Raw genomic sequence first — 21,834 nt, forward strand, 5'->3', positions numbered from 1 at the left:
ATAGAGGGCACCCATGTCACATCACCAGCGTTGGTCAAAGATCAGATGTTGGACGTTTGAAACATTGTTTATGAAGGACTGAACACACAGGGATACAGCAAGATGCTTAGAAACAAAGGATGACTGACTGGATGCTGTCTTGTGTGTGCCTAATAATCAGGGCTGTCCTTCAAAGTTATCATTAGAAGGCCTGGGCTACCTGTTCTCTGTTAGTATTGGGATAAAGTACTGATTATTAAGTATTATTAAGTATGGAGATGCTATCCTTATAGTGGGCGAGATCACGTTAGCCTATAAATAGCCTACTTGGGGGTTGCAAATTAGATAAAAAGGTGGCGCATCATCCACTGTCAGTGTCATTTCACGCCATGAACTAAAACTATCAGCAATGGTGGGTAAATTTGCGCCCCCTTGGTGCATGAGTCGGACCAGTATAATAATAACCATGTTATTACAAGGCTCGCGCCTCCACCAAATTGTAATAACACCAGAAAATGTATCAGTGCAATTAAACACATTAAGGAGGATGTGCTTAACACAACTACCTACCCTATTTCTTCAACACAACGACGTGACACTATTCGGAATTAATGTCGGAACCTCGTGAAAGCGGTGCACGTTTAAACCAATAGAAGTTCAGAGATAGAAACCGGCCTCCTTACACACCTCCATGGGCCGAACTAAACTCTTGCGTCAGCCAATCACTGTAGTCGGACTAGAGGACATATATTCACGGTTTTATTTCCCTAAAGAGCAGTCTGTAGGCTACTCGAAGAACGAACTACTTCAAAAACCCAAGAAAACTTTGGGACATAATTAATCTGAAGTTTTGAGTTCATGGCAGAAATAACACAGGGGGAATAAACAAGATGAACTGAAGTCATTTTGGAAACAAAGAATTACTCTGAAAATAAAGAAGAAGCTACTATTTTTTATGACCTATTGTATCAGTCATACTTTTTTTTAAACGGGAAACTGTAAAAATGAGACACGTCGTCTGAGCCAAAAGAAGACCCGCGGAAGTTACCCAAACTAAAGTATTGACATTTAAAGATTGCCAGCAATAATATCGACAAGCCACGCTGCGGCGATGGATTCAGGCGGCAAGGTAATTGTGACTCTTAAGTGAGGCTAACGACTAGTTAGAAGCATTCTTAGAAACCAATATACAAAACGGTGTGTTTGTGTGTCTGTCTGTGCCTCTCTGAGAGAGAGAGAGAGAGAGAGCGAGAGAGGGGTGGGGGAGAGAGAGAGAGGTGGGGGAGACAAGCTAGCTTGTCTGAAAAACTGGTTAGGTTAGCTTGTTAATGTCAATGGGTTCAGAATGGTAAGACTTTTTTTCAAGAAGTTACACTAGCTGACTCAGCATTTCATTGTTTCATTCAATTGAAATGTAAATCATGTGCGCTGTGCTGCTCACCAGCATATTTGGACGCAGTGGGATATCCGGCTGCTGGGGAAATGAAGCATGCCGCCAGCGTCAAATCGTATCGTGCGGTATGCCTACGTGTGTGGCCCCTAATTGGCTATTCATAATCCCTTTTTAAAGATGATAAATTACCTGTATCCTGGCTAATAAACCTGCATCCCCCTCTGTTGACATCATGCCTGTATCATGTATGATGCCATTACTCACGGGAAGGCAGCACATTAAAGTCTAGATTGAGATTATCTGTTTTATCACAGTATATGAGGTCTTCACTTGTTTTACATTTTTATTTGTCCAATGTAATATTTGCTTATTGTTGGTTTACAGTAGTAAAAGGAAGAGACGTGACTCATCTGGTCTCTGATATGGCTGACTCTTACCGCTGATCCTGTGTGGTTAGTTAACCCCCTAACAACTTCAAAGTCCCTCCCAGTCCTCGCTTACTGTTTACTTCTGGTTGACATGGTGAACATGTAAATTGTTATTTTTCTGTATCCCCTTTTTTGGTTTGGCAGAGCTGTGTGATTTCCTGGCGCTCAGCTGGAAAGCTACAGTATGTCATGGACGTGATGGGAATGGTCCTGTTCTGTTCCCACAGATACCAGGACTGCAGATGGCCAGGGGCGGTCCGAAAAGGGGAATACTCACAGTAGGAAAACACCAGGGGGTCAAAGCCATAATTCCCATTAGGCTAGTGTTTTGCTTTCGACAGGCAGCTTGAGCTTTGAGTGTGCGTCCAGGCTAATACCGCGCTGAGCGTGTTATTAATCAGCATCTCGTGGTTGGGATTTTCATACCGGGCTGGTTTTATGATCTTTGGGTGTGTGCAGCAGGGCAGGGAAGGTACAGTCAGCGTGTGGGTGGAAGCAGGTGTTGGTGACCCAGGGTGTGGTTGAAAATGAACAGCCAAAAAGCCATCAAGCTGTCACCAGCCATGGTTCAATCATGTGTGCATAATATTAAGCATTTATCCATACTCACCTCTGAGCACACATGATGTTCTGGCCCATCTGTCTGCAAAGTAGTACCTTTTGACCCAACTTTGATACACCTATTCAGATAGACACATCCCCTGTTTGACTGCTCACCTAGTGGCTGTTTAACTTCCTCTCTCCAAATAACAATACCGTCTAACATCTTTGTTCCCTTTATAGACTAGATAACAAGCATTCAACTAATAGCGCTTTTCCCCTCCGGCGCAGAGCGTAACAATCAAAACATGACTGAATTCATGGGCAGTTAGGGCACAAATTGTGAGTCCTCTCAAAGCTTGACTCTAAACAATAGGCTTTGTTTTTAGTTCAGTAGAGGCCTCTTTTTTTCTTGGGTAAGAAACAAGGTAATTGGGGTCAAGCATACAGTTGACCTGGTCTGTGTTGAGTGGATAACTCTCTAAGAAACAGTTACATTTTTGGCAGAGCTGACAGTTTAGGCTTTTGATTAAGCCCAAAGCCGGCATTCAGTTCCTTCCTTCTAAAAGCTTAATTCCACTCAATCCACTGCCTTCCTTCAAGACGGTCCACTAGCTGTATTTCCCTCTGCATGACTGCCCTTTCAGTATGCCCTTTAATGTATGTGTCAGTGTGTTTGTTCTAATGAGGCCTAATGACTCTTTTCTATAAAATATTGGATTAAGAGATCTGGGAATGCTGTAATTGAAACTGGCACAAACGTAGAGCCTAATTAGTTTCCTAGAAGAAGTGGAAGGCATTGTACACACTGTACTGACCTCTCTGCTAATTGCTATTCATGTGAAGGAGAGTTTGGTTACATCTGTAAGGCCTATTCTCTTGTTCTCCTGAGAGCTGTACTGTATCTGAGATTGTGTTAGGTTTGAACCAACTCTTGCACCAGAATCAGTGTGAAATGAGATGGATCTTAAATACAAACGTATGTCTAGTATCAGACAGTCTGACAACATGTCTGCATGCCTACCACCCAGTCTATCCATTGACCTCTATGTATGTTTAAGACCAGGACCCAAGCCCAGCTCAGTTAATCCCTACCATTGTGTTGCTGAGTTGTCATAGTGCTTCAGCAAATGTACATTATCCTAGGGGCATTGGAAGACACAATGTAAGTAACATAATTTATGTCCCTCTAACTGCCCTGAATGGCTCTGCTGATCCCACAGCTATTGCATGCAGTAATCATGGGCCTATGAACCAGAGTTATACTGTTAGCAATGAGGCGATGTGCCTTAGTTGGAAGACCACTGTGTGCAGCTCACCCTGCACTAACATAAATAACATGAGCATGTCTGCCTCTGCCAAGCTTCCCAGTAAAGCAATGAAAACAATCAAGTCTCCCAGAAAGTGCTAAAAATAGCCCACGTTAACATATGTTGTTTAATCAATAATTTGCAAGTAAAAGATTCTGACAATCTCTGAAACTCACTTAGATAATACATTTGATGATACAGTGGTAGCAATACATGGTTATAACATCTACAGAAAAGACAGAAATGCCAAAGGAGGAGGTGTTGCCATTTATATTCAGAACCACATTCCTGTAAAACTTAGAGAGGATCTCATGTTAAATGCTGTTGAAGTAATATGGCTCCAGGTTCATCTGCCTCACCTAAAGCCCATTCTGGTGGGAAGCAGCTGTAGACCACTAACAGTATCTGGATAACATGTGTGAAATGCTTGATAATGTATGTGATAGCAACAGAGAGGTATATTTTCTGGTTGATTTAAATATTGACTGGCTTCCATCAGGCTGCCCACTCAAGAAAAAGCTTCAGACTGTAACTAGTACCTGCAACCTGGAAAGCTTCAAACTGTAACCAGTGCCTGCAACCTGGTTCACGTTATCAGTCAACCTACCAGGGTAGTTACAAACAGCACAGGAGAGATGCAGCAGAAATTTGCTTTAAAGCAGTATCCAAATCCATTGGATGTAATGATCACAATATCGTAGACATATCTAGGAAGACCAAAGTTCCAAAGGCTGGGCCTAATATAGTATATAAGAGGTCATACAATACATTTTGTAGTGATTCCTATGTTGTTGATGTAAAGAATATTTGTTTGTCCGTGGTGTGTAATGAGGAGCAACCAGACGCTGCACTTGACACATTTATGAAATTGCTTATCCCAGTGATTAATAAGCATGCACCCATTAAGAAAATGACTGTAAAAAAATGTTAAGTCCCTGTGGATTGATGAGGAATTGAAAAATTGCATAGTTGAGAGTAGAGGTCGACCTATTAATTAGGGCCGATTTCAAGTTTTCATAACAATCGTTAATCAGCATTTTTGGACACCAATCATGGCCGATTACATTGCACTCCACGAGGAGACTGCGTGGCAGGCTGTTATGCGAGTGCAGCAAGGAGCCATGGTAAGGTGCTAGCTAGCATTAAACGTATCTTATAAAAAACAATCAATCTTAACATAATCACTAGTTAACTACACATGGTTGATGATATTACTAGTTTATCTAGCTTGTCCTGTGTTGCATATAATCGATGCGGTGCCGGTTAATTTATCATTGAATCATAGCTTACTTCGCTAAACGGGTGATTTAACAAGCTCATTCGTGAAAAAAGCACAATCGTTGCACGAATGTACCTAACCATAAACATCAATGCCTTTCTTAAAATCAATTCACAGAAGTATATTTTTTTAAACCTGCAGGTTTAGTTAATATTGCCTGCTAATATGAATTTATTTTAACTAGGGAAATTGTGTCACTTCTCTTGCGTTCTGTGCAAAGGAGTCAGGGTATATTTCTTCCTAACAAAGACAGACAACTTTGGGGATGATTTATTTAACAAAAGCGCATTTGCGAAAAAAGCACAATCGTTGCACGAATGTACCTAACCATAAACATCAATGCCTTTCTTAAAATCAATTCACAGAAGTATATTTTTTTAAACCTGCATATTTAGTTATAAGAAATCCAGGTTAGCAGGCAATATTAAACTAGGGAAATTGTGTCACTTTTCTTGCATTCATTGCACGCAGAGTCAGGGTATATGCAGCAGTTTGGGCCGCCTGGCTCGTTGCGAACTAATTTGCCCGAATTTTACGTAATTATGACATAACATTGAAGGTTGTGCAATTTAACAGGAATATTTAGACTTATGGATGCCACCCATTAGATAAAATACGGAACGGTTCCGTATTTCACTGAAAGAATAAACGTTTTGTTTTTGAAATTATAGTTTCCGGATTTGACCATATTAATGACCTAAGGCTCGTATTTCTGTGTGTTATTATGTTATAATTAAGTAATGATTTGATATTTGATAGAGCAGTCTGACTGAGCGGGGGTAGGCGGAAGCAGACTCGTAAGCATTCATTCAAACAGCACTTTCGTGCGTTTGCCAGCAGCTCTTCGCTGTGCTTCAAGCATTGAGCTGTTAATGACTTCAAGCCTATCAACTTCCGAGATTAGGCTGATGTAACCGATGTGAAGTGGCTAGCTAGTTAGCGGGGTGCGCGCTAATAGCATTTCAATCAGTGACGTCACTCGCTCTGAGACCTTGAAGTAGTTGTTCCCCTTGCTCTGCAAGGGCCGCGGCTTTTGTGGAGCGATGGGTAACGATGCTTCGAGGGTGGCTGTTGTTGATGTGTCCCTGGTTCGAGCCCAGGTAGGGGAGAGGAGAGGAACAGAAGCTATACTGTTACACTGGCATTACTAAAGTGCCTATAAGAACATCCAATAGTCAAAGGTATATGAAATACAAATGGTATAGAGAGAAATAGTCTGATAATTCCTATAATAACTACTTCCTAAAACTTCTTACCTGGGAATATTGAAGACTCATGTTAAAGGAACCACCAGCTTTCATATGTCCTCATGTTCTGAGCAAGGAACTTAAACGTTAGCTTTTTTACATGGCACATATTGCACTTTTACTTTCTTCTCCAACACTTTGTTTTTGCATTATTTAAACCAAATTGAACAGGTCTCATTATTTATTTGAGGCTAAATTGATTTTATTGATGTATTAAATTAAGTTAAAATAGAAGTGTTCATTCAGTATTGTTGTAAATGTCATTATTACAAATAAATAAATAAAATCAGCCGATTAATCGGTATCTGCTTTTTTTTGGTCCTCCAATAATCAGATATCGGTATCGGCGTTGAAAAATCATAATCGGTCGACCTCTAGTTGAGAGGGATGAAGCAAAAGGAATGGCAAATAAGTCTGGCTGCACAACTGATGGGCAAATGTACTGCAAATTGAGAAATCATGTGACTAAACTGAAGAAAATGAAGAAAAAACGACACGATGAAACAAAGATAAATTGCATAAAGAATGATTTGTCCAAATAACCAGTGATGAAAAAAGCCAAACACAGGAACTACTGCTGCTCATTATCCCAGGCATCCCATTCCTTCCAGACAGATTCTACGATACCAGTTATGTTTAAGTAGATCTGTTCATGACAGTTTACTCACAGACTATCACTCAATATGATGCAACGTGTACCATCAGTCATTTTAGAAGAGGCTAGGGTGTTAGAAGAGAGGGACCACTGACAATTATAGATTATAGACAAAGGTGATTCAATTCACTGGAACTAAACTATTGCGTATTAGGTGTCACTTACAGGCAAGATGTGGCTGTAAACATTACAGAGCAGGAAGTAATTCTATTTCACCAGACATCCTCCAAAACCCAGTAGTGTCTGCTTTAGGGCTTTGGTCACAGACATTAGGCAACAAAGTGCTTATGTGAAAAAAGGTTCTATCTTACACTTGGAACTGACTCTCACAACTCTACATACAACTGTGGTCCAACCCCTGTTCCTCGTTCCTTTTAAGAACAGTCTCACCATCGTCATTCATCAGTGCAGTATAAACTGGCTACTGCGTCTGGACTGCTTGTGTTGATCTTATGAAGTAGATCTCATTTACCTAACTACCTCCAATAATTTAACTATTGGACTTTGTTGAGTAAACTGTTGCTCAAGGGACAGGCTGAATGATCACTTTAGATGTTTGCTCAAGCCCAGACGATCTCATGCATCACATCGATGTGAAGAGGTTTCACCGATGAGGCATTAGATGAGGCAGGCCTGAAACGTAAACGTTGATTGTAATCATGCAAAACACTTTTTTTGGAAAAAGGTTGTATATCTAAATATTCAATTTGTGTTTTTCTAAGTTAGATGAATTCAATTATAACCAACTAAGCCTAAAGCCACAGTCAACAATTCGCCAGCCACATCACCGTGACTGGGCAGAAATTCACAGACTCACTCCTGAGGAGAAGGAGATTTATTTGCATGGAGGTTCGCTTGCGCTGACAGAACTAGGAAAATGTTAACATAAACAAGTTCTAAAAATGGTAAGAGATGTTGTATGCTGTCAGTATGCCAGTTAAACTCTCCTGATTTTGTTGTCTCAATGAAAGCTGTTTTCATTGACAATGTTGTTTTATTATATAACCAGTACCTTTAGTTCCTTATTGAACATGGGCATGAGTCATCAGTCATCATGTGATAACAAGGTCTTTTTGTATAGCTTAACTAATCAAAAGACTCAAAGTAAACATTTGAATGCAAATTAATACATCTTTAGCCGGAATGTTAACACGGCTGGTGACGCCAGCTGTTTTAAAAAGATGGTGACATTATGTGTTAAAGGGCCAGTATTAGTCTGTAAGGCTGCGACAACCATCTCCGAGCTGAAGGGTGTGACTTCATTGTTTCCTAGGTAAATGATACATGACCATCCCCTTTCAGGAAGGAATGTTTTCTGATAGCATAGAACACAAGATCTGCCCTAACTCTTCCTACTTGCAGTGCGTGTGTTTGTGTGTGTGTTTAGGCCAGGGGGAAGGCATGGTCTCCCTCTACACACTGGTATCTAGTTTAAACGCAATGTCACAGAGGAGTGTTTCATAGTTCCTCATACTCGCACACATGCGCGCACACACACACACACACACACACACACACACACACACACTCCAGTGAAGTTCCATATTTATGGAGTATTTGCAAACCAGTTTGGCTGTGTTAAAGAGTCCCAGACTCACTCAAGCAGTGGCCATTTAAAACTTGCACATCTTTTGAGTGAACAAGAGGGAGGTAGCCTATGAGTGTAGTGTTGAAGGAAGACTGTCTCTCTTGCTAATTTCGAAAACTGGTATTTTTACGAAAGTGAGTTATTGTCTATATAAGAATGACATAACTGGTTCACTGAAAGGAAGCATGGCTCCTTTAAGAACCTAGCCAACAGCTTTAAAACCTCTGGATTCCTGAACATGTGTATATGTGTGTGGTGTGTGTTCACATCCTGTACTTGGGCTGGTTATAACAACCCAGTGATGCACTCGTTGAACCCCATCTACTCATTGATTGTGTGGAACCTTATTGGTCAACATGCTACTGTGGGGTGGGCCCACAAAACTTTCAGGCCTGCCCTTTTTTGGGCTTCTATTACTGAGCTACACTGTACAGAGTGTTTCCAAACTTTCTAGCTTCCTACCCTCTTCATACCCCCAGGCAAGAATCTCAGAATTCACAAAAATGTTATTCCTCCCCTTTTTGTTTAGAATAGCCTTGAGTATTTCTTCTCAAACCTTAAAAGCTGCCTTATATATTCCCTTTTCCCCTGTCAGATAGTCCTGCTAGTGGGCCTAGTTTAACCCATGGATAAGAAACACATTTAGGCTATAACAACCAATGACGCAACGCTGAAATCATGAAAGTTCAATATCTTAGTTTATATAGTTGAGTGCTTTTTGTAACAATGTGTTAAAGCGTATGTGTCATAGTTTTGGGATGGTTCACTTTCACACACATTTTACAGACATGTGGGACCTTGTCATAACTACACTGGCTTTAAGTTTGTAATCCCAATATAGTCACATCACAACATGAGTAAGAAAGAGGATCTCCGCTGCCATCACAACTGGTGTGAACCACTAAGGCTAACTCTAACTTTAACAGAACAGCCATGTCACTACCAAAACATCACCACAGATACAGACAACTCCCAAACAGTGGAAAACTCCCATTACCAGTAACCCACATACCTCTTCTGTTCACGATTGTAACCAACTCAAAAAATAGACTCATGGGTAGCCTAAACCCCAATATGACTACAATACTGACTTAGAAACAGACACACTACATGAAATGTGAAAGTGGCATAATGGCTTATCTGAAAAGGATTATGTGTGATGTTAACTTGATGGCATGAGGATAATCTCTGCCTGCCTTGGGGCTCCACTGGGATTAAGCCCATCAAATGATTTTTAGAACTAACCGGAACAAGAACAATGCCTGGGACTAAACCACCACTCCTCTGAGAGAGCTGGGTGTGGACACATGATCCTAATGCACCAATATTTACATTCAACCACCTGAGGTGGACAGTTTGAGGATGAACTCTCCCCTCCTGTCTGCTTGGACTGAGGCTAGATTGCCTTCTTGCAAGTTGCGTCACTATCACACACATTTGGGGCGGTACAACCACCTATTGCACAATGTCGGATACTAGCCCATTCTACGGAAACTGCAGCTCAAGTTAGGCAAGTTATTTTACATTTCGGAGGAGGTCGAAAAGCATTTAGGAACTAAAACATTACCAGGGCCACATTCATTAAAGTGATGTGCAGTCAAAACAACACAGAATGTCCATGCAAAGGACATGAGTCAGGAGAATCATGGCATTGTGCTTGTCACTCTTCAAGGTGTTCATAGTGAAATGACTTGTCTAACTAGTAGAACAGGATGAAGTCAATGGTTATTGTAAAACTAAGTTGATTAACCCTTACAGTACAGTACCTAGGTTCTCTCAAAATATTCCTAAAGGCCTATCTAGCCTAGGCCTATATGGAATGGCATCAATGGGATAACTACGCCTACAGATTTGTTATCATAATACAATAAGCCTGTCAACTCTAGGTAGCTACAAGATTTGGAGGATAGGTGATTTCTAACTGACTCTCTCTCCTGTCTCTTTGCAGCAAGTAACCTTCCAGTTGATGCTGACAGTAGGAGCAGCGGTGATTGGCTCACTGCAGTTCGGTTACAACACAGGTGTCATCAACGCCCCTCAGAAGGTGAGTCCATAGGGATGAGATGGGGGGGGGGGGGGGGGGGGGGGGGTGACTGATTGGAATTGGGCGTGGAAGGCTCGTCTATATTTATCCCAACAACACCGTTTTCAAATCGTCACTGACACCTTTTCCCAGACAGGACTGCCCCTGTGCCTGTCTAGGCCAGACAAGATGTTCCCTGCAACACGTGGAAAGAAGGGGGCTAATAATAACTCGACGTAGGCCTATCTCATCCAGGGCTCTCTCCGTTAGAGGACCTCTGTGATGTGATTCATGTGTAAAGGAGTGTTTTCATGCCCCAAAAGGGCCTGCCAGACTGTAGGTGAGGAGAAAGCCAGGAGAGTGCTACTCACTCCGTTAAAGGAAACATAATTTAGGAGCTCTCAGTGATATGTGACTCCATCAATTAAATGAACCTCTTTTCCATTAACTTAAGCAAGTTTCTTTGACCCTACTCCTTCAAACTGTTGCACATGTAAGTGTATCCCCTGGACAGCTTTTTACTGTAGGTGCTATTCTACAGAATGGTTTTGTTTACTGAAAGCTCCATAAGAATCTCTTAGTTCAGGTAAAAGGGCTAAGCCACACACAGTATTTCTCTTTGTCTGAACAAACCTTGTGGCGCTCAGCTCTGCTCAAAGTTCCAGGTGCCTTGTTGCCAGGATACTAGAGCCCGACCGATATATCGGTTTACCAATAGTATCAGCTGTTATACCACAGCATTGTTGAATACTTGTTTCTGATTGGCTAGAAGGGCATACTAGAATGGACACAAACCCCAAAAAGTTTGAAAAGATATCAGGACTCCTTGCAATCATGACGCAATATCCACCTACACATGCAGACAGTACTTGCTACAAAGTTACTGAAATCTAATCCAACAACCACACAAGCTAAAATTGAATACATTATAAATGCAGGTCCAACGAGGGAAAAAAAATAGCTGGCTTACTAGCATTGATTTGTTTTTGCAGAGACATATTTTTTGGGGAGCATCTGATGACCTGACGTGGTCCATATGGCGCCCCTGTCCTCTCCTTCCCTCCCTCCCCTACCCCCTCTACTCACCACATAAGATTACACTTGTTCTGGTGGGATCCAGTGATGAACATACATTTCTCCTCTGCCTTCCGCCATGAAAATGGTCAAATCCTCCCACATGTTTCTAATTTGACCAGCTGATTTCAGCAACTGATATTTTAGAATTCGGTTGTCATTGGCACGTTTACTAGCAACAAACTATTTAGCTTGCTTCAAGCCTAGTGTTTGAAATGCAGTGCGATCTCCTTGTAACTTGCAGTCAGTGTCAACAAGTGTCCTGATGAGAAGGCCAACTTTTCTAGCTATGCCAGGCAAAATGGGGGCATCATCAGCTCATTGTTATGGATGTATTGAAATGAATGTCAATAGAAAATGGCTGAAATAAACATAAATGCAGCTACTTTGCTGAATGATGAGAGCAACCAAATTATGAGAAAGTATGAATTTGCTTATAAAAATGAAAAAATATATATATATTTTTTTTTACTGGTAAATGTGTCCTTAAGTATTGTTTTATTTGGCAATTGTTCTATAAGCGGGATAAACACCACCATTCTGTACATTACCTTGGAAAAATGGACTTTGCAAAGGGACTCAGCTCCACTTCGTCCCGCTGTGTTGTCCATTATTTCCAAGGTAATGTATCCCGTACATATTGGCCTTTTATTGCTATATTAGTATTGGACAATAATTCCACCGATAACTGATATTCAATAAATAGGATGATAAACATGAATCTAATGCTTATCTGAACACTTGCGTCCATTCTCATGATATGTCATTATTGTCACAATGTAAGAAATCAACATTTGAAGCATAGTTCTTGGACAGTTGTTTCGTTTTTAATTTCCCCGGCATAAAACAGTATATCAGCAGATATCGGTATCAGTAAGTTTTGTCCCTTCCAAAAAAACTTAATTAGTATCGGACTCCTAAAAACATATTGCTCAGCCTCGACTCTAGATACACGGGACACACAGACCCTCTACCTTAACTTCGTCATATGAGGGCTCTGTGGACATGTCCCTTCATCCCACTAATCTGCAGTCTGAGCTTACTCCTGTCCTGGTGTTCCTCTCTCAGGAGACAACTTATTGCTCCATTACACACTCATCTGTCTGTCATTATGTCTTAAGTGGCTACCTTGCGCTGCCATTGTTGTCTGTGATCCAGCACTGTTTTACATTATTTTATAGTACTACTGATATTGATTACTGCATACAGTGCCTTCAGAAAGTATTCAGAAACCCTTTTAGTTTTTCCACATTTTGTTGTGTTACAAAGTGGGATTCAAATTTATTTAATTGCCATTTTTTGTCAACAGTCTACACAAAATACTCTACAATGTCAAAGTGAAAGAAAAAATCTAATAAAACACTAATACTGTAAGCACACTGACACATGCTCAGTAATACCACACCATGCCACAGCTGTTTAGGAGCAACATACAGAGTGCAGGGAAGTGTTCACAGAAATGACAGTGTTGCTGAACATAGAGACACATCCAGATTTAGGGTAAATGTGAGAACAGCATTGCTACTGTATATGGAAACCCTAGATTATCCCCAACCCACCTCCCCCTCTCTCTCTCTTTCTCTATGATTAGGGATGGAGTGATGCTGGTTGTTGTGACGCAGGCCCTCCGCTCTAAAGAGTGCAGCACTGATTAGATTAGGTGTCTCTCAAGGGCCCTGGGCTGCTGTCCTGTTTGTCCTTCTGCCTCCCTGCCCGCTCCAAATTGGGCACCTTGTAGCACAGACAGACCTGACTGCCTGCCTAGCCAGGAGTCCACAGAGGCATTAACACTTTAATCAGAGCAGGGTCAACGGTCATGAATGAACAGTGTATTTCATTGTGGCCAGGTGCTTGCTAGGTCTTGAGTCAGACACCAGACATTCTCTATCTGTAAGAATGTTGATTTTATTGGACAGTGTTAGGCTGACTAGGCTAGGCTATATTAGATTTGTCATCACTTATTTGCAGAATAATTAGGATAACTTTCTGGGTCTGTATAAAATATGACATACCCTATGCCATATCTTGAACAGCCTACCCCTCAGCTGACTTATACATACATTATCAGTTCTATATGAATCACTCGGTGTTATGTAAGTATCGGTAAAGAAGTATATTGTATAATCTATCAGCAAAGCACATGACAGGAGCCAGCGGTGATATTTGGGAGATAAGGACAGGAGGAGGCAGGGCTCAGTGCTGAGTGCTAGAAGTGCTAGATAGAGGGCACATTCTTCCCAGCCTGTACAGCTTAACTTCCATCACAAGCTGGGCGGACTTATGTATTTCTGTCAACACTGATAAGTCACTGTGGGGGAAGGGGCTGAAACCCAACACTTCACTCTTTCATAAACTTCCTTGTTGAAGGAAAACGAGGGGCGTGTTCAGCAGGACGCAACTTTTTGGAACGTTCAGATAGAAATATGCTATGTAGAACAAACATGCATCTCTAACATGTAGAATAAGAATGCCGGCTCTATTTGTGGCAATTCTATCTACAACGTTCAGAATGTTTTCGTACGAAACATGGCCCTGAAATCCAATTCTATACCGTCATCTACTGGCCAGACACCAAAACAGCAGTCACCTGGCCAATGGCAATGAGGACAATAATCTTCAATTAAAAAAACAAGTGAACAATTGACTGTGATTTCTTTCTTTGGCACTGTTTCGTTTGCCTTCTCTGCTAGGTTATTGAGAGGTTCCTCAATGAGACATGGTTCGACCGCTACCAGGAGCACATCAGCAAGACCTCCCTCACCACCCTGTGGTCCGTCTCCGTCGCCATCTTCTCTGTCGGCGGTATCTTCGGCTCCTTCTCCGTGGGCCTGTTTGTCAACCGCTTTGGCAGGTAAATACGTAATTTTACAATGTTTATTTTCAACTGTGTTATGTGAGATTATATGACGTGGATGGCCTATGTACTGTTTAATATGTGTGACATGTAAAGGTTTGTACAGTAATTGTAATTGACTATTTCTGTGGTACCCACAGGAGGAACTCCATGCTCATGGCCAACGTGCTGGCCTTTGTCTCCGCTGCTCTCATGGGCTTCTCTAAGATGGGTGGCTCATGGGAGATGCTGATCATCGGGCGCTTCGTGGTGGGACTTTACTCCGGCCTCTCAACTGGCTTTGTACCCATGTACGTGGGTGAGGTGGCCCCCACTGCCCTTCGAGGAGCCCTGGGTACCCTCCACCAGCTGGGCATTGTCACAGGCATCCTGATGGCACAGGTCAGTGCCAGTGGCCACAGGGATATTATATGGAGAATAATAGATAATACAGTGCCTTCGGAAAGTATTCAGACCACTTAACCTTTTCCACATTTTGTTATGTTACAGCCTTATTCTAAAATGTATTAAATAAATACAAATCCTCAGCAATTTGCACACACTACCTATAATGACAAAGCAAAAACCTTATTTACAGTATTCAGACCCTTTGCTAAGAGACTCTATGCATCCTGTTTCAATTGATCATCCTTGAGATGTTTCTACAACATGATTGAAGTCCACCTGTGGCAAATTCAATTGATTGGACATGATTTGGAAAGGTACAAACGTGTCTATATAAGGTCGCACAGGTTACAGTGCATGTCAGAGCAAAAACCAAGCCATGAGGTTGAAGGAATTCTTTGTAGAGTTCTGAGACTGGATTGTGTTGAAGCACAGATTTTGGGGAAGGGTGCCAAAACAGTTCTGCAGCATTGAAGGTCCCCAAGAACACAGTGGCCTCCAGCATTCTTAAATGGAAGAAGTTTGGAACCACCAAGACTCTTCCCAGAGCTGGCCGTCCGGCCAAACTGAGCAATCGAGGGAGAAGGGCCTCGGTCAGGGAGGTGACCAAGAACACGATGGTTACTCTGACAGAGCTCTAGAGTTCCTCTGTGGAGATGGGAGAACCTTCCAGAAGGACAACCATCTCTGCAGCACTCCATCAATCAGGCCTTTATGGTAGAGTGGCCAGACGGTAGCCACTCCTCAGTAAAAGGCACATGATAGCCTGCTTGGAGTTTGCCAAAAGGCACCTTAGACTCTCAGACCATGAGAAACAAGATTCTCTGGTCTGATGAAACCAAGATTGAACTCTGTGGCCTGAATGCCAAGCACCTGGAGTAAACCTTGCACCATCTCTACGGTGAAGCATGGTGGTGGCAGCATCATGCTGTGGGGACATTTTTCAGCGGCAGGAACCTGGAGACTTGTCAGAATCGAGGGAAAGATGAACGGAGCAAAGTACATAGAGATCCTTGATGAAAACCTGCTCCAAAGCGTTCAGGACCTCAGACTCGGGCGAAGGTTCACCTTCAAACAGCACAACGATTCTAAGCACACAGCCAAGACAATGCAGGAGTGACTTCGGGACAAGTCTCTAAATGTCCTTGAGTGGCCCAGCCAAAGTCCGTACTTGAACCCGATTCGAACATCTCTGTACAGACCTGAAAATAGCTGTGTAGCGACCATCCCCATCCAACCTGACAGCTTTAGAGGATCTGCAGAGAGGAATGGAAGAAACTCCCCAAATACAGGTGTGCCAAGCTTGTAGTGTCCTACCCAAGAAGACACAAGGCTGTAATCACCGCCAATGGTTCTTCAACAAAGTACTGAGTAAAGGGTCTGAATACTTATGTAAATGCAATATTTCAGTTTTTTTCATAGATTAGAAAACATTTCTAAAAAACTGTTTTTGCTTTGTCATTAAGGGGTATTGTGTGTAGATTGATGAGGAAAATAAACAACTTTAAAAAATTTTTATTAAGGCTGTAACGTAACAAAATGTTTATTTTGACAGGGAGTCCGGCTGAGACCAGGGTCTCATTTACAGATGAGCCCAGTAATTACAAAAAAATCAATGCACCACCAAAGCAAAACAGAAATACAGAACACGATCATAGAAAATAAATATATGTTTCAGTAAATATGTCCTCAATCAGCCGTCTGAATTGCCCTAGAAGCACCAAATCATAAAATGTCTTATTTTGGAGATTATTCCACACGTAACATGCAAAAAAACGAAAAGCGGATTTACCGCTCAGTTGATAGAACATGGCGCTTGCAACTTCGAAATAGTGGGTTTGATTGCCCGGATCACATAAAATGTACGCATGCAAGTCTCTTCGGATAAAAACGTCTGCTAAATGGAATATATTATTATTATTATAGGTTGAGGGGTCTCCGAGTTAGCCATCCCTGAGACCGGCTCGGTCTGGCTGCTCATACGTCTTTAGGTTAACAAATAAGTAAGGTATGGCGGTAGTTTGCACAAGAAGGCTTAATCTGATGGTGGTCTAACGATGTGTTTTGGTTCAGGTTTTTGGCATGGAGGCCTTAATGGGGAACACATATCTGTGGCCCTTCCTGCTGGGCTTCACCTTCATCCCAGCCCTGGCGCAGTGTGCCCTGTTGCCCTTCTGCCCTGAGAGCCCCCGCTTCCTCCTCATCAACCGCAACGAGGAGAACAAGGCCAAAACTGGTGAGTAGAGTACATTTATACACAAACACACATTCATATGTCATCAGTTCAGCCAATTTCAGGTCTGTCAGATTGAATGACTTGAAAAGATTCTGAATCTAAAATAATGGCTTATTTTCAATTCATTAGTTGAATTTAAACTCATCCCTGAATTGTCTGAATTTACCAGGTATGGAGTGACCCAGCCCTAGCAGACTGTAATGTAACCTCCGTTCTCTCCCTGTCCCTGTCAGTCCTGAAGAAGCTGCGTGGGACCACAGACGTAAGTGCAGACATGCAGGAGATGAAGGAGGAGGCCAGGCAGATGATGAGGGAGAAGAAGGTGACCATCCTAGAGCTGTTCCGTTCGCCACTCTACCGCCAGCCCATCTTCATCGCTATCATGCTCCAGCTCTCCCAGCAGCTTTCTGGCATCAACGCTGTGAGTTACTTCTCATACTTCTCACCACTAACACACACTCCACATATACAAACACCTATACTGCCATGTCTATTTTGTAACTTTAATCTATGCTGTTTGTTTCCTCCAGGTTTTCTACTACTCTACCCGTATTTTTGAGAAGGCCGGAGTTGCTCAGCCTGTTTATGCTACAATTGGTGCCGGTGTGGTCAACACGGCCTTCACTGTGGTGTCGGTGAGTAACTATGGCAGATACGGGTGTGTCATTTTGTGTCATTTTTGGTGCACATGATGCATGATGCACTTAATTTGTGTTTAGACAGTATAATTCAATCCTCTCTCCGTTCCTCAGCTGTTTGTGGTGGAGCGTGCTGGACGCAGGTCTCTCCACCTGCTGGGGCTGATAGGAATGGCAGGCGCTGCCGTCCTGATGACCATCGCTCTGGCTCTGCTGGTACTTAGACTAACTATAACACACTTCACATAATGGTAGCAGCTCTCATAAGGAATCAATGAGGAAATACACTTGTTTTTTTCATACTAGTCCTTGTTAATGTAATATGTAGAATAAATACCAGTAGTTTAACCCCCTGCTGTCTGTTTGTCCTCCATCAGGACAAGCTGCCATGGATGTCCTACGTGAGTATTGTGGCCATCTTTGCCTTTGTGGCGTTCTTTGAGATCGGCCCGGGTCCCATCCCCTGGTTCATTGTGGCTGAGCTGTTCTCCCAGGGTCCCCGGCCCTCGGCCTTCGCTGTGGCTGGCTTCTCCAACTGGACTGCCAACTTCATAGTGGGCATGGCCTTCCAGTATGTAGAGGTAAGCACTGAGCACAACCTTCTTAGGCAGATGCTCAACATGGTAAATGTTGTAGAAATACTAATCTTGATATATATGAACTGGTAGTTTGAATACACGCTTGTTTGGAGCCCACTGTTTAATAAACTGTGTCATCAATGTTCTCTCTTCTTCTCTTCTCCGTCTCACCCTACAGGAGTTGTGTGGCCCTTATGTCTTTGTCATCTTCACCATACTGCTGCTCAGCTTCTTCATCTTCACCTACTTCAAGGTGCCTGAGACCAAGGGCCGGACGTTTGATGAGATCTCGGCCGGGTTCCGCCAGTCGTCTGGCACTGGTGGAGAGAAGCACTCGCCAGAGGAGCTCAACAGCCTGGGGGCTGACTCTCAGCTCTAAGCACCTGTCCCTCCCCTCTCCTCTCGTTCCACTCCCGCTGATGAGGCCCGGCCCTGAACCCTCTCTGGCCACCCCAACCTGAGGGGACCACTCACTAACTGCGTGCAAACTGACTACTAAACTGACACACTGGTTGTCATTACATTTCAGGCATCTTCACCAAGCAGAGAACAGATGCCCCGATCCCCCCTCCCGATCCCCTGTCTCAACGTCTCTAGCTCCTTTCTCTTCTTATCACAACACTAACTTGGTGGGAGCAGGGACATGGGTGGCAGAAGGTGGGTTGGAATGGTAGATGGTTAGTAGAACGAAAAGGGGGGTCTTCAATTATACAACGGTCACCGCCAAGTTACTTTTATTTTATTTTCTCTTATTTTGTCTGTTGCCTTAATCATTTTGTCAGTTTAGATATCCATGCGTATGTCTCTTATGTAGGTCTCAGTACTTCTCATTGAAGTAAGGGATGATTTTAAAGTTCAGAATTTGTGTTTTTGTTCCCTTTGTTACTTGATGAAACAGAGCATACTGTGTAGCAACACTGTAGCCACAGCAAATTTGAGCAGTTGTTGTGGAATTGAAATATGACATTTGTACTGTTTTCCAACAGGGGGAGCAGTACCCTCAATGAAAGGCCTTCTACTGTATCGTACCACAACTTGACTTGCTTTGCCAGTCCAGAGACTAAACCACAGCGAATCGTTATTGTGTTCCACATAGGGGATGTCTGAGGCTACATATAACAATATGGATCTTTGTTACACAGACCCTCTGTTTATGACCTAAATTATTTACTGGATCAATCAAGACCCTCAAGACATTGTATGCCATGTAAATATTTTTTTTACCAACTCATTTTTAACTTCTGTCCAGATTTTTGATTATTTTAGAAATATTTGTTTCTTATGGAAAAATAAATCAAATCATAAAGAGTCATTTTTTATGAGGTTTATTTCTTAGTGAATTACAGCACTGTTACAAAAATGTTATCAAACATTGGGTGCATACTTTTTGGCTCCAAGTACTACTGTATGTGTACATGTAATATTTAATTCCCAAGCAATACCCATGAGCATGAATGTTACACTATGAAATCATAGGACTAGTTGAAATATTTTCTACTCTGACACTAGTGATGGTAGTTGGCGCCTTGAATATGACAGTAGATTTGATCATTGGAATCACTCATCCGCTTCTTCATAAGAGCAAACTGTTGAAAAGCAACGTACGCCTATTTCACTGCATGCTAATATGAGCGTAACCCCCCGCTAAAACTAAACTGAAGTCCCTCACAACAGGCTTCCTTTCAAACAGGGTCTAGTATGTAATGTGGCTTCCAGCCGTACCAAGGTCTGCTTCATCCTGAAAGTGCTTTTACACCCTTTAGAAAAGTTGTGATTTTTGTTATTGTAACTCCACAATGCCTTTGCATAGTTCAGCACTGTAGGGGCTGTTATATTGTTCAGTTATGTTTTGTGACACATAGCTGACAACCCTGCTGATTCAGGCGACTCCACCTCTTGATGTAGAGGTTCCTGTCTATGACTGCTGTGCCACTTCAATAAGTTTTCCTTTCATTTTATAAGGCATTTTGAGAAGTGTTTTTAGCTGCATTTTTTCATCCACAATGTTGGTTGTTTTGTCACAAAAAAAATCTTACGTAATAGTAGTTGGAGTATTTCTCAAAATGTTCTACAAAATGTGGAACACCGTTATGTTACTGAAAAGAGATTGGGTTAGATGTCATTGTTTGTTTTTTTAACTACATGATTAGCCTAACCTATCCCTACATTCACAGGTCTTTGTTATTTGAAATCAAAAGGTAGGCAGAATATGTTTTACAATCTAATATAGGCTTATCCAGCGAGTCTAAAGTGAATATGGTTTTAAAGTGGTTTAAATGGTTTTCGTAATGGCCCTTGACCCAAACAGAACTCCACAAGAAACATCCATTGTAATCATTCCATGATGACTTTGTGTGCATTCACATGCATGCAAATATATGTATGCGTCTTTGAAATGATATGGGACTCTTTAGTACAGTCTCCTCCACAAACAATCTGTCGGTTAAACACTGCAACCTCCTTGACTGTATGTCGCCCTAAGTCATCAAATGTCAGGATCAATGTTGGCACCAAAGACTTGGCATATGTCGGACCCTGTGATGGAGAGAAAAAGATGCACTTATGGACTGAAATCAAATGCAATGTACTTTGTGTGTTTAGTTTTTGACAATTATGTTTGGGCATTTTATAAACACATTTATTAACACATGATGTATGCATAAAACAGTTGGAGAAATCCATCACTGCACATAATGAGGCCACACGACTTTTAATGTAAATACAATAGAAATTAGAGAATCCAAATATATAAATATTTTATTTTAGTTACTACTCGTATCGGTAGCTGTACATCTATTTTTGCATAATAAACACACCTGCCTTTATTTTCTCTGATTTGCTCTCTGAAGAAATATTGTTTGAGATAACTATTAACACAATCTTATTTCAGCTTTGTACATGAACCATTGAATGATATATACTATTTATTAGATGTCTAATTTATTAGATGTTTTTATTTTCTCAATTTTAGTGCAGTATTAATTTACATTTTGTTAAAGCATCTGTGTGTATGTTGGGTGGATATGAACCTCCAACAGAACAATCTTTTGTAAAACAGTGTGCTATGATGTCAGTGTCCTGTTGGTTTTCTTTTCTTTTGTAAGATGTGTGGTTGGATTTTTTTATCAATAAAATAAAACAAGCATACAGGGAAACATGGAAATTAGCTGGGTTATTTATTTTCACAAGAATTGAGTTCAGATTTTAATCAATGATGACAGATGCATAATCTGTTTTTCGAATAATTTATGTGCTTTCCGATCTAAATCATGTAGTTAATAATTTGATGTATACTACAGTATTTTGATAAGCAAGTAAGAGAAGATCCTTATTGGTTCCTGAGTGCCACCATGCTATCGTCAGGGAAACAAAAGTGTCTCGTCCAATGTAAGTGTAAATGTGTGTGAGTCTGTTTGTGTGTACGAGCGTTCCTGGGTGTGTGTGTGTGTCCGTGTCTGGATAAGTGGCCAGACATCAAAGGAAGAAAGCTTTGAAAAATCACGCAATCAGAGACTGTTCTCTCTCTCTCTCTCACTCTCTCTCTCTCTATATATATATATACACTGCTCAAAAAAATAAAGGGAACACTAAAATAACACATTCTAGATCTGAATGAATTAAATATTCT

General features: G+C 41.6%; 1 protein-coding gene across 2 annotated transcripts; it reads left to right on the top strand.

The window, feature by feature from the left end:
* The first annotated feature begins 728 nt into the window (after window positions 1–728).
* On the top strand, window positions 729–21,365 carry glut1a (glucose transporter 1A). 2 transcript variants are annotated; one of them, XM_036981846.1, is made up of 11 exons: window positions 729–1,108; window positions 2,028–2,078; window positions 10,368–10,463; window positions 14,207–14,367; window positions 14,511–14,751; window positions 16,828–16,990; window positions 17,224–17,411; window positions 17,521–17,625; window positions 17,743–17,844; window positions 18,006–18,209; window positions 18,385–21,365. In XM_036981846.1, exons 1-11 carry the CDS (start codon window positions 1,091–1,093, stop codon window positions 18,583–18,585), a joined length of 1,530 nt encoding a protein of 509 aa, XP_036837741.1. In that variant the 5' UTR covers window positions 729–1,090; the 3' UTR covers window positions 18,586–21,365.
* Window positions 21,366–21,834: the final 469 nt, after the last annotated feature.

Source organism: Oncorhynchus mykiss, chromosome 7, assembly GCF_013265735.2.
Source record: "Oncorhynchus mykiss isolate Arlee chromosome 7, USDA_OmykA_1.1, whole genome shotgun sequence".
In the NCBI taxonomy this organism is placed as follows: domain Eukaryota; kingdom Metazoa; phylum Chordata; class Actinopteri; order Salmoniformes; family Salmonidae; genus Oncorhynchus; species Oncorhynchus mykiss.

Excerpts from the sequence above, each read along its gene's own strand:
- glut1a (XM_036981846.1), top strand. Across the intron at positions 2,079-10,367 it reads CGAAAAGGGGAATACTCACA|CAAGTAACCTTCCAGTTGAT; the intron begins GTAGGAAAACAC and ends GTCTCTTTGCAG. Across the intron at positions 17,412-17,520 it reads AGCTTTCTGGCATCAACGCT|GTTTTCTACTACTCTACCCG; the intron begins GTGAGTTACTTC and ends TGTTTCCTCCAG.